The sequence below is a fragment of the Sylvia atricapilla genome, chromosome 4, assembly GCF_009819655.1.
Source record: "Sylvia atricapilla isolate bSylAtr1 chromosome 4, bSylAtr1.pri, whole genome shotgun sequence".
In the NCBI taxonomy this organism is placed as follows: Eukaryota; Metazoa; Chordata; class Aves; order Passeriformes; family Sylviidae; genus Sylvia; species Sylvia atricapilla.
The window spans coordinates 47185324-47198373 of NC_089143.1; the positions used below are offsets into that span (position 1 = coordinate 47185324).

Below are 13050 nucleotides of genomic sequence, written 5' to 3' on the forward strand. Positions count from 1 at the left end.
GTCTGGCTAAATCTGAGCTTGTGCTTTTTTAGCTCCCGGCTAGCCGGCGGGGACACGCGGGGCGCTGCGGCATGGATTGAGCACAGGGGTGGGGGCTTCCTATTTTTGTGGCTATTTTTGACAGCCTGGTGTGTGTGTGTGTGGGCTGTTCCTCCCTGCCCGGAGCGCAACCCCGACGCGCCCCACCGAGGAGCGCCAGGGCCGTGCGAGGGGCGGCGGGGGGCGGGTGTCCCGGGCGGCGGCGGCGGCGGGCGGGCACTAAGACCGCACCGCCCCCGGGCGCTGCGCGGCGGCCGCAGAAGAGGAGGAGACCGGCGGGCCCGGGAGGAGAGGCGCGGAGGGGAGCGGAGCTATGTTAAACCCGGGGTACCGCTGAGGCGGGGCGGGCCAGGCCAGAGGCGGGGGCTCTCCGGCGGCGGGCAAGCAGGGGCCCGGCTCCCGAGGCGGCGGCAGGCAGCATCTCGGCGCGGGGAGCGGCTCCGCAGCCACCGGGCCAATGAACATGTCAGTGTTGACTTTGCAGGAATACGAATTCGAGAAGCAGTTCAACGAGCATGCGGCCATCCAATGGATGCAGGAAAACTGGTGAGTGCCTCCCCCGGGCCCCGCCGCCCGCCCGGATCGGGGAGGCGCTGAGCCCATCCGGGTGCGCGGGTCGCGCCCGGCCGGCGCGGTGCGGCCAGGCTCGGCTCTGCGCCGCCGTGCGCGGGCACACGGGCGCTGCCGCCGGCTCTACCTGAGCGCCCGGGCAGGGTCCACCCCGCCGGCTTACACAAGGCCGGGGCATCCCGCCGCCGGCGCGGTGCGGTGCGCCGCGGGGCCCGAGCCCCACCGCCGCCCCCTCCCGCCGCGCCCCGGCCCTCCGGCTGGCCCGGCGGCGCGGAGCCGCACACGTGCCCCGGCTCTGCCCTCGGCCTCCCTCGCCTCCATCCTTGCCCGACCCTGCCGCTCCCCGCGCTGCAGCCTCGTTCAAACAAGTAGCGCGTTTGCCCGCGCTCCCCGCGGAGCCCCTTTGCCTTCCCCCTCCCCTCCCCCAGCTCGTATTAAACTTCATTTGCAGCCATGCGGTTATTAACTTTCCCGGCGTGTGCGTGCGGCCGGGGAGCCGGGGCGAGCCGAGCCGCGGCGGGACCGGGGCTGCGCAGGGATTCGTCGGCGCTTCCCGGGTGGCGGCGAGCCGGAACCTGACGGTCCCGCAAAGGGACGCACGCTCGCACACAGCCTGGCCGAACGGGAGTGGCTGCGCCGGGAGGCTGCTCTTTGCCAGGCACTGCCCCAGGGGCATCCCTGGGCCTTGGCAGGCAGCAGGGAGACGAGGATGGAGAGAGCGCCCCAGCTGCCCTTGCCCCCTCTGCGGGGCCCTCTGAGCTGCCCTCGGGGCCGGGATCCCTCTCTCGATGACACTTGCCCACCTTGCCCCACTCCTTTTCCTGGCTTTGTCCACCTGCACGGGCCTTGTGTCCACAGTCTGCCCGCGCTCACCTGTGCCTTGCTGATGCACTGTCCTTGACCACTCTCCTAGTGCTCAGTCTTGCCCTTTCTGCTGCTCCTGTGGTCTCTCTCCCCAGCTAGCCCCCGACTTTCACATTGCCTGCATGCCCTCCCGTGGCAGGGCTGTCTGCCCTTTTGAGCTCCTGAGTGGGGACCTTCCCCAGGCCACCCTCATGTGACACTGGTAGGGTAGGACTGCCTCTGGGCCCAGGCTTTGGTGTCTCCATTTGTAGTGCAGAATGGTCCAGGATCCTAGGTGGATCTAAGCCAGGGATTTGCTAGACTCCTTTAGTGACTTGTCTGGGAAATTTTAAGAGCAGTATAATTAAAATTACCATTTGAGTTCGTGTATGTCTCCCTCTGTTCTGCAGGTGAGTTCATCACCTCTTAAAGGGTGCCTGGTGTCGCTCATTTCAGGAGAAAGGGGACCACATAGATATTCTTGGGCTGGGAGTATTGGATGCTTCCCTTTCTGCCCATGTTCCAGAAGAAAATTGGCATCGGAATGGGACATGCTGGTGAAAGAGGATGGAGGGGGTGATACGTGAGTGTATATAATAGTCAAATAACACAGGAGAGATACAGTTTATTTTAAAGAGCTAGCAACTAGCCCTCCTGCATCTTCTCCTTGACTCTCCTGTGTTTCATGATATGACCTTGGGAACATTACATAACCTCTCATAGGCCTCAGTTTCCCCAGCAAAGAAAGACCAGGGGAGTGGGGAATAATAATGCTGAAATGCGCTTATGATGTGCTTTAATGACTTAGGTAATGTTTGCCGAGTGCCTTGAAGATGTCAGGTACTCCATAAGTACTAAGCAGTGTTACTAAAATCTTCCTGACAGTTTCATGTACTGCAGAGGTTGCCAGCTGGGATTCCACAATGCCGAGCTCCCACTTTCCAGGTTCAGAGGAGGAGACCATCAGCGTTACGCTGCTGCTGTACAGCTAAAGGGACACGATCGTACATGTCCACATGCTTTTCAGTCTAGTTTCACCTTCTCTGAGGGAACTGATGAATTAATATCTTTGATTCTTGTGAGAGTGAAGGAGTATGATCTTCCTGTGTCCTGGGAATGGTTTTGGAAATTAAATAGAGTTGTGGCCTCTGAGGTCTCTATTGTGGCAGGCTTTTCCTGAAAACACTGCTGAAGACTCTTCCGAGTTTCAGGTTAAATTGTGCATTTTTATCTTGAAGAAATGTTCTTGCTTAACAAAACAGGTCCTGTTCAAGCATTTGAGTTTTGCAGGGATCTGAACTGGTAAAAGACAGCAGCTTTTTTTACATCCTATCAGGGATGACTCAATAGGTTTGTGTATGCAGATATCAGTGGCAGTACATGGCTCCTGCACTTTGTAGGTGCAGCCTTAATGTACACATCCTTAACATAAGAGCCATCCAAGATGAGGTCGTCAAGTATGTAGGGATAAACATGTTCCTTCGCTCTTTGACCAGCAAGACAGACTAGGGGGACTTGCTTAAGGAAAGACTATGGCAGGATTTTTTACTGTAATTCTTATTTAAATTAGGATGCAATACTATTACAATGTCTAATATGAAGGTAAACAAATTCTATAGGTGTGGCATTTGCTTTTTTACCTCATCTCAAAAGTATGTCTTGTTACCTTACAACATACGCACACCCAGAAAAAAAAGCCTGTAGGGTGTTAGGGGGCATGAATTGGCTCTAAGAGTTGACCCTGACTTTTGGATTTTGAGATGTCTGACTAGGTTGAATATGAAGATGTAGCCTAGTCTGAGGATGAATGTGAATCTTCTTACATGTCCTCTGAGTTCTGAGCTGGTTAAAGCACCATCAAGCCCTTTTAATTAAAACTGTGTAAGCCTAAAGCTGGAAGAGCTTGAATGCAAAGCCCAGGGGTAGTGGCATGCACCCCTAGGTACTGGTATGGTTGGTCAGGAAGGATGCAGGTGCAAGGTCTGGTTCTGTTCAGCCAAGGTTTGCCCCTCTTTGCTTTGGTCCCTTGAGCCTGCTCCACACTCTATCACTCCCTGGGGCAAGTGCATGTCCTCTGTCCTCGCCAGTAGCTGGCACACAGTCTTTTCTTTCCCATCCTAGGGCTTGTTTCCTTACTGCCATTTACCCCTGAAAATCCCATCCGAGGGCATATTGGTCCATTGGCAGTGAATGAGGTCCTCCTTGCTTCATTCCAGATGTTCCTCCTTCACTGTATGGGGGACCCCATGCTGCAACATGCGTGGCACTGAGACCTCTTAAAAGCTTGGGCCTGGATTAGCAGTGCTGTAAAGAGAGTGCTGTTTTCTGAGGAGAAATTAATAGTTTGTTGCCTGATACTTACGAGCTGGTGAGTTTCATGCCTCCCTGAATGCCTAGCTTTATATTTATGCACGCGTTTATGGTATAGTCCCCAGACTGCCAAGTTCTCTTGCAGGGAGGCAGGAGTGGTAGAGCTAGGTTGGAGGCTGCAAAGATGGACCTACAGCCTCCTGGTCTCCAATGGCAAGAGCTTCCAATTAGTTACCTATCCTAAACTAAAAATAGCAGGATTTCGGAAGGCTAAAGAAGGAACAGTAGGTCTGTTTACTGTCATGAAACTCCTTACACTTTATTTTGTGGTAAAGCTGTTGTTGATACATGTTTAAGTATAGTGCCATCACCTAGCTTTGAATATAAAATACAGTATCACTTTAAGATACTGTCATGTTGTGCTCAAACCATGAGAGGTGTGATTTCAGTACCTTCAGGATTAAGTCAAATGTTTATTAAAATAATTGCTTAAAATGGCTTATCTAATCAAACTCTCTCAGCACCTCCTCCCAAACTTCTTCAAAGAGGGAAGTGGTGTGAAGTAAATAGTCTGCAGAGGATTATTTTTTTCTTTGAACTGTTGCGGGAGAATTAATGCAGTTCTAGTCCTTTATTTCTAATGGTAAGTATATTAATGTTTTTGGAGAAAATTCACCATTCTGTCAGACATGCAGCAAAAAGTGTTGTAGCACTGAGATCCCCATTCCCAGCTGCAGCCAGTGAGGCAGCAAAAACTGGCTGGTGCTCAGGAAAGGCAGAGTGACAGAAGTGCCTGGATGGAGTGGTGACTGCTGGAGTCCTTCTCCATCGTGCTGCAGAGCACCAGGTTCGGGCATCAGCACGAAGTGACAGTCGTTCCTGTTATAATTGTCTGGCCAATAATAATTATCTTCAGATGTCTGCTGACGAGGGGCTCGCCAATGGGGAGGCAGGAGGCCTGTGCTGACTGTGCTGAGATTATCTGGGAGAGCTGACGTCACACCGGGGCTTGCCTAAAATCACAGAAACTTTTCCTCTGCTGCTCCGCCGGCTGCTGCAGCGCTCCGGACATCGCTGCCCCAGCCTCATGTCCTCCTGCCAGCTGCTGCCCTGGGCAGGCTCTCCTCAGTCCCCTCTCTCTCATTCCCCTCTTGTTTTGCTTCCTAAAAAGCCGAGGTTTAACCCTTGGCAGCCGGCAGCATGCCTGCAGGTACTGAGAGGAGGACAAGCAGGATGAAAGTGAAACTGGTTACTCCCTAAGGATGCTCTTGGGCTCCGCTGCAGAAAGTGGCTGGGTTTGTTATCATTAACTGAAGTCATGATTCAGTAAAGAGAGAAGGACTGCATAAGGACTGCTGGGAATTTTTTGGTTTTAAGGGTATTTGACAACTCAAACTTGATTCTGAAATCAACTTAGTGGACCTTAGATGAAGATAAATGTTTATGTGTTTGAAAGAAAACATCTGTGCGGGAAGTTATTTTTAGGTTTATTTTTAACCTTTTGTTAGCAAAACTTAAATGTGGCAGAGGAAGAAAATTGAACCAGTGCTGGAGAATTTATCCTTTGGTGTGATTTTCTTTCAAGTCAAAACTAGAGATAAATGTGGAAGGGCAGAGGGTCAGCTAATTTGGATTTGTAAGTGCACTTGCCTTTTAATAATTCACACAAGCACCATCATCCTAGACAGGTTTGTTTCCTAAATGCAGAACAAGCTCTCCTCATCCACTTAAGCTGCTCTTACCTCATGCAGAAATCAAGAGTGAGAGGCTGTGAGCATATCTCTCCAGGCATATGTGCGTAGCAGCCAAAAACTGATGTAAATTACTTCCCCCCCACTCTGAGCTCTTGCTAGATGCCAAGTGAAGGATGTAGAGAGGGACGCTGCAGTCACCCTGTACTTTCCTCTTTGCTGCAGCAAGGACTCAAAGGGAAGATGTGAACGGTTCTTTTCAACAGAGAGACTGTCTCACTTGAGCAGAATTCAGTTGGCACAAAAATTTAGCATACCTCCTCCACATGTCATTCTCCAGAGGGGATTTTTCCTGCTCTCTTGTGCAAACTGGCCATAAAGCTGATAGGGCCACCAGTGCACAGCAGAGATTAGAGGATCCCACTTCTTTGCCTTTCTTTCATCCTGCAGGCCTTTCTGAGCCAAAGACTGATGTTTTAGAGTATCACAGGCTTTTGGCTCTTTGAAAATAGAAGGATGGAGTCTATGAGGAATAATAGCATATGTCCTTTCATAGTTTGGGTGTTTTCTGTCTGTATGGGCTTCGGAAAAAAAAAATCAAAAAATATTGTGGACACCAAAATGTCATCCTAAAGAAAATACATCTGTGTTTTCTTGATTCAACCTACCACTGAAATGTAGGCATTGGCCTTGTGTTTACTCTGTCCCTAGAGTATGAACACATTTGTCATCATGTTGCTTCCATGATTTTAAACCTCTTGAGAGTGAAGACTCCTCTTCCATTTTGTGAAACACCACATACTTCTGGGAATAATAAACTTACAGGAGTGGAGCAAGAAGTAATTTAGGAATATGCCATTATTTTCAGAAATGAATATGACATTCAGGAAGGTGGATGTTCCAAAACACTTTTTGGAAAGCTTTGATAAGAATTTAGTTTGGTTTTTTTTTAATGGAAAAGAGCAGAGAATAAAATATTATTTTTAATTGTAAATTAGCGTTGTTTGAAATATAAAATAAAATTTTCACTGGCTTAAGCTATATCAACATGTGAGATGTTTGTGCAACCACATTACCTGTGTAGTGCTACCCACTAATTTTTTTCTTGCCAACAGTTTTGTCAGCCCACTTGAGCCTTGCCCTGGGTTGGAGTGGTAGGGTTTTGTCTTCTACTGTGCTGCCCCATCACTGACCAAAGTGTCCCGGTCTGCTGCTGCTGCTACAAGCCATGCTGTTCCTGTGTGCATCACAGCATCACATCTCCTGAGGCTTCCTGGATTTGCTGGGGAAGGCTGCTGCAGCCCCCTGGGGAGCTCTGCAGGGACACCCAGGGTAACGGTGCACAGGCTGCTGACAGAACAGGGAACAGCGAGGTTGTGGCTGCACCCAGCCTAATAGAAGGAGAAAACTGTACCAGTTTGTGTGCAAGATTTGCAAATATTATGATTGCTTTCAGAGCCAAAGTAGCAATGGTACCTGATACTGCCCTTCACGGTGTGCCCTGTACTCTGTGCTCTGTTGCAAACTGTCAATTGCAAGTCTTGTTGACTTTTGTGAGGACACAAACTATTTTTGCTGTGAATTTTATTTACATACTAGGAGCAAAGTGGAAGGACTCCAAAAGCAACATGACCTCAGTTTGCCTAGAGCAGGGGCCCAGGTCCCACAGAGCAGACATGGTGTGAAATGATGGGCAGAGCTTGCATCTGCTGAGCAGTCCTTGACCTCCTGTGGGAAGAGCTGGTATTCAGAGTGGGCAAGAAGAGGGGGAGATGCAGGGGAGTGCTTTACCTCATGTCAGGGGAGTTGGGACCTTGCAGAGCACAGGCAGTGGTTAATACAGTGCACGGCATGCAGGAGAATGAGACCTCTGAGGATGTGGGCAGCCTGACTTCAAACTGAAGGCGGCCATAGCCACTTTTTAGAAGTTGGGCATCAGTTGGTTGACTGGGTCCCATAATTTCAATGGAAATTAAGGACCTGTGTCATCTCTGAAAATTTCTCTTTGTGCCACAGTTCCTCCACTGTGAAATAGGGATAAATTCCTTTTTGGGGATATTCAAAGTTGGTTTTCTGTCATGTCACAAAGCTGATCCTGAGGTGGTAAGACCTGTATATAGCTACAGTAATACAGTACAGAAAACATAGTGGTCTTGTACTATTACTATGCAGCTTTACACTTATACTGGCTGTGAAGAATTCTTTATTCTTGCCAAGGATGTGGGGCAAAGTTTGTCTCCTTGATTGTGGTAACCGAGGACTGAGAAGAGCTGCTGTAATATTAGAGGCAAGACAGTTCAGTGTTGGTATCATGGGATTAAACTGCAAAAGTCCAGACTATTTTTAATTGCAAATTTATGAAAGGAACTTTCCTTCAAATAGTCCAATAAAACTTCAAACTATTCAACATCTGATGATAACTTTTAAATAGAATTTTTAAAATTTGTTGGTAATTAGTTTCAGTGTGTGAAGTCTGCAAACTCAGTAAAAATGAATTGGATATTATCCAAGTTGTGAGCTCGTCAGATTGAATGTGTTGATTTTGGTATCTGATGGCCTTGGTTATCCCTGGACATAAAACTTAAGGTCAGTCAAGAGTGTTATAAGGGGAAATGTCTGCTCTGTATGTCTTGAGCCATCAGGAGGATAAATACACTTGGAAAGAGAAATCACAGCGAGTACCAATTAATGTTTTAAGGGGGAGAAACAATGGGCCAAGTTAATTTTTCAAAAAAGAGAAGTCTTATCTTTTGACTAATAAAATTTCCTGGGTCTCAGTTTTCTTTTTTTTTTTTTAAATTTACTTATTTATTTAGAGGCCTTAAGAGCTACTTAAGATAGCAGTAAAATCCCCTAAGTATAAGCAAAAGCAGGATGCCAAAGTTGCTGCACTGTGCCATTCAGATAGTGGGTTTATTAACAAATGTTTACAATGTCTTTTTCCTCGCGTAATTTTCCTTTTAGCTTTAATTGGGACTTTAGCCTGTAGGTCCCCTGATGTGATTCTTCTGAATGCAGGTCCTCTGTAAACATTAATGAGAATTTTGTTGTTGCCAACATATATCATCTCCAAGCAGCTGAAAGCTGTGGCTTTTCTTCATTTTTGTTCTCCCTGGAGGAGCTGGCTGTCCAACTCCTTTTCCATGTCTTTGCAGGTCACAAGCAAAAGAAATGTTAGTTACTAGCAGGAAATGATGCAGACACCTTACATTTCAATTCCTTCTTGTTTCCTCACTCGCCTTGGCTTGACAGCCAAGCAGAAAGCTCCAAGCTGTTTTGTGCACCACATGGATGTCTAAATGCTCTTGTCTACCTCAGCTTTCACAAAGACTTTTGCTCTGCTGGCACAGTATCCCCGAGGCTGCTGGCTGCCCTGGACCCTGTTTGCACCTTAGCCCCAGTCCCAGCTGTGGGTGAGGATCCATCCTGTTTCATGTGTACGTGGCATCTTCCATGGACATGGGTGTCTGGCCCAAACCCGTAGGTGATCTCACTGCCTTTCCTAGGTAAAAGCAAAAGTTGTGAGGATGTGCTAAGTGGAACTGCTGATGAGAGTGTGCAGCATTCATTTCAGGTTCATGATGGAACAGGTTGTTTAGCAGGTAGAAGTATTTCAGGATGCATAATGTTGACTTTAGTTTATTTTGTGAGGGCATTTCCCCATTATAATTTTTCATAAAATATTGCTGTTGAAACTGTCTGAAACAAGATACTGCCTAATTCAACCTTTGATCTGACCTGACTGCTCCTGTGTGCTTAAATACCCTTTTTTGATCACATGCCTGATAAAAGAAAATACTATTTTTGGTCACACAACAACTGTCTGGAAGTGACATTGCCTCTTGCAATGGCAGTGTACACAGATGATCAGATTATTTTGTTACGCCATCATTTGTTGTTTCAGAACTCTGTAAATACTTTGGAGTTAAATACATTATTTTTAAATCTTGCTTGGGAGTCTCATGCTAGGCAAGGTTCCTTCTGGGCAAGGCACTGCCCATGGATGCAATGAAAAACTCTTGTCTTTCCCCTGACTTGGGGTTTAGTTTAAGTATCCCAAACAGACAAAACTCACTATTTTTTAGAAGTTTAGGTAGATTATTGCTTGAACTATGAGAGCCAGATCTGTGCAGGTACATTGCCACTATCTCTGTGACCCAGTGGGTAGTTTTGTTTCTGTTCCATCGGAGAGAGAATGGCTCTAAACAGCCAAAGACCACAAAGAAAAGTAATGTTATAGCACTGAAAGGAATCCTCAGTAACTTCTAATAGCATGACTGAAATGCATCCTTTTTATTTTTAAGAAATTCAGATAAGCTTTCCAGCTTTTTCCTAGAGCTCCTGTTCTATATCAGTGCTTAGATCATGGACAAATTTCAAAATTTTGTTTGAAAGATAGTATCAACACCAGCTATTCCTATTGGAACACTTGGAGCCTGACTGTCTCAAGGCTATTTTATCCAGGATGCTCACACTTGTTAGGAAATAAAGGAAAACGTTTTGCTGAAAGAAAGATTATGAAAACCAGTCCCCTGATGTTTGTGAGAGGTGGTCCTTGTGTAATGATGCCCTGCATAAAGATGGTTGTTACAGTGGATGCACTTCCCAGATCCTTCCACATATGCATTTTTGTCCTGCTCGGGGTGTTTGCTCGGGATGTTTTGTTTAATGTCTGAGAGTCTGTTATTTAGTGATTACAGACAGTTCACATTACTGCTCACTCAGTCAGGTCCTAGGAGCACCTTGCTGGCTCTGGTGATGACATTTGTCTGACCACAGATGCCTGCTATGTAAGGTGTCTGAGTCATCAGGAAGTGGGCAGCTGAGAGAAGTTTTATTGTAAACCTGCTCTCTCTCTTACCAAATGTAGAGGAACAAACTCGGGGAGCAAACTAGACCATAGTTAATTCTCCTGATCCTTCTTCCTTCTTCTCCACCATAATGCATTTTCTTCTTTTTTCAGATGTCTATTTGGTTTTTACTTTCTATCACCCTTTTCCCATTCCTCTTTCATTTTCTGTATATCTTTTCATCCTTTAGGAGCAGTCAAATCAGCAGCACAGATGGCTGGGGAAGCCCTGGATGTTTCTATAGAATATCCTGCACAGTGGGAAACAGTTGGTACAAATTTTGGTGTTGGACTGGTGGGGCTGGGCAGCACAGGCCTGGCCTTGAGCTGTCTCTGGGTGGACAGAAAAAGCACTGCATCAGGGTAGTCCCACTGCCATCTTTTGATAAAATCACTTGGTCCGTGGCTTCTGGAATACAGCAGTAATAACCAAAGAAAGATGCTTGCTTGTACCTTTCCACAGCCCCATCATATACTAGTATAAAAGGGCCCTGTCTTGTAAAAGCCACTTCCCAGTCACTGAGAGGAAAAATACTAAGTTAAGTCCACAGTAAAATGGCTGTTAGCTTCAGTGTAAAATATTTAGTTCCTAAACTTAATGTGTGTTGGCTAAATGTAATGTAGCATCTGGTATGTAAAACAATTATGACAATTCACATATTTTGAAGTGGTCATTACTGTAAATGGAATAATTGAAAAACATGTTAGGAGAAAATGAAGAGAAAAGAAGTTGTGCCTGCATTTAAGAAAAAATACACCAGGTTGATAATGTGAGCCATCCAGAGATTGGAGAGAAATCATAACTGGAAGAGCTACCACAGCTTTTTATTGCGGGGTGAACAAGCAGAGCTCCTTCCTCTGCTTTCTATAGTGGCATGCCCTTGATGGAGAAGAAAATTGGGCGAGGGTAACAAAACAGGATCTGTTAGCATCTGTCATGTATTGGCATGAAAGTTGGGAATGCAGATTTTGGCCTCTGGCTTTCCAGGTGTTCTTGGCTTAGCAGTCCTTATGACTTCAGCTGTTGGGGTGCCATGGAGCATCTTCCCTAATGAATGCTGGTGGCTCTGAGGTAGGCAAAGTAAGTGTGTAAGATACTGTGGGTGGTCCTTTGGTGTATCTCAATGGACTGTTGCAAGTACTGTGAGCAATTTTCATTGCTTCCAATAAAATAACATATAAGATCGAGGGAGATTTTTGACAGACCACAGGTGTCTTGCCTATGCTTTTATGATTATGGCCCAGCATTTTGTCTTCATAGGCTGTGTCCTGATGACCTTAGTTACGGTCCGTATTTATTGCTGGCAGAGAGTTAGACTCCTTTACATTAAACTAGATAGTGTTATATCTGTTTACAGGGGATACAAATTTGGCTTCAGACACCTTTAACCCACTTACCTTGTTTATATTTTCAAGAATGAGTCTTGACTTGATGGAGTTTCGGATAGCTCTTGTGTTGTAAAATAGCTCTACATGTTGAAAGAGGGACACTTGTGTTCACTGTATTACCATGAAGTTATGGTATTTTAAGAATCCTTTTTCCCTTTGCTAAGATCAAGACAGAATCCTACAGTCACAATCTTGGTGAGTGACAAAAAGCTCTATAATGTAGCATTTCTAAGAACAGGAAGGATGCCTTGAAAGCGGTGGATCCGCACAGCCACAAGGGTTGCTCTGAGAGCTGCCCAAAGCCATTGCAGCTGGAAGTCTTCCCAGATTAAAATGACCATTTCCACTGACTTTCAGCTGAAGTATCTGTTCTTAGCTCCCAAGTCCTGTGTGACGTTAGAAGAAAGCAAGACTTTGGTTCCCAAAACTTTGGAGGGTCTCCCATTGCATGTACAGACATAAACTTGGTACCATAATGCATTTTTCCTGGCTGCTGGATCAAATGCTCCCTCTTGAATGTCAGCCAGTCTATGAAGCAACAGGGACAGCCTCCCTGTCAGCCAGGTTGCACAAGGGGATGATATCAGGGTGGGTTGCCTGGGGTTTGCTGGCACTGGAGTAGCTTCCCAGGGCTGAACTTTGGCCCCATACTGCACACGTGGAAGCACTACTACATGAAGCACACGTGGAAGTTTACCACAGTTGGGTAAACTGAGCTGCCTTTCATGACTCCTCCTGAGACTGTGATCTCCTGTGGCAGAGTGGCAGGGACCAGCAGAGGCAGTAAACTATCACACTGCTCCAGCTGCCTTGCCTGGATGCTGCCTGTGTAGCTGTCCTGGAGAAAGCCCAGCATGGAGGTGATGTGTCCTAAATACTACCCACCATGGCATCTATACTCATGTGCTCGTGTGCCCAAAATGTTGCACCCATGCAGTCTGAGCTGTTTTGTTAAGGCTGCCGGGTTGGGGATAAACACTCTTTAAGTTGTGAATTGGACAAACATCCCTCTCTAACTGGATCCCACGGTCTGCTGTGATAATGTCATGTGGTGTGATCCCTAGACATTCCTGCTCAACCCGCTTCATTCAAAGAGTGGGTAAGGCACCTGTCTGGAGAACTAGAGGCTGTCAAGGATCTTCATTATTAAAATTGGGGCCAGAGATTCATATCTGTGATGGGAATGGGAAGAGGATGTAAATTTTTGGAGATGAGTAATGAGGTGTCTCTACCATTACCTGTAGCTTTGGTGCAGACAGAAGTCTGAGTGCTGCTGAAGTTGGACTAAGCCAGTATCACACAGAAATACTGTGAAGAATTCCAGCATCCTGCAGAAATACTGATGAAAAGTTTTAAATG

The 13050-nt window shown here is 46.7% G+C and overlaps 1 protein-coding gene across 2 annotated transcripts in view; it reads left to right on the top strand.

Annotated features, from left to right (window-relative positions):
• The first annotated feature begins 275 nt into the window (after window positions 1–275).
• Window positions 276–13050, top strand: part of ELOVL6 (ELOVL fatty acid elongase 6) — a 75598-nt gene continuing 62823 nt past the window's right edge. Inside the window, exons 1-2 of one of the 2 annotated variants that reach the window (XM_066317821.1) lie at window positions 276–366; window positions 524–585. In XM_066317821.1, coding sequence (XP_066173918.1) covers window positions 572–585 — 14 coding nt within the window. In that variant the 5' untranslated portion in view covers window positions 276–366; window positions 524–571. Of the gene's footprint in view, window positions 586–13050 lie in introns of both variants that reach the window. The other variant, XM_066317819.1, reaches the window with a different exon arrangement.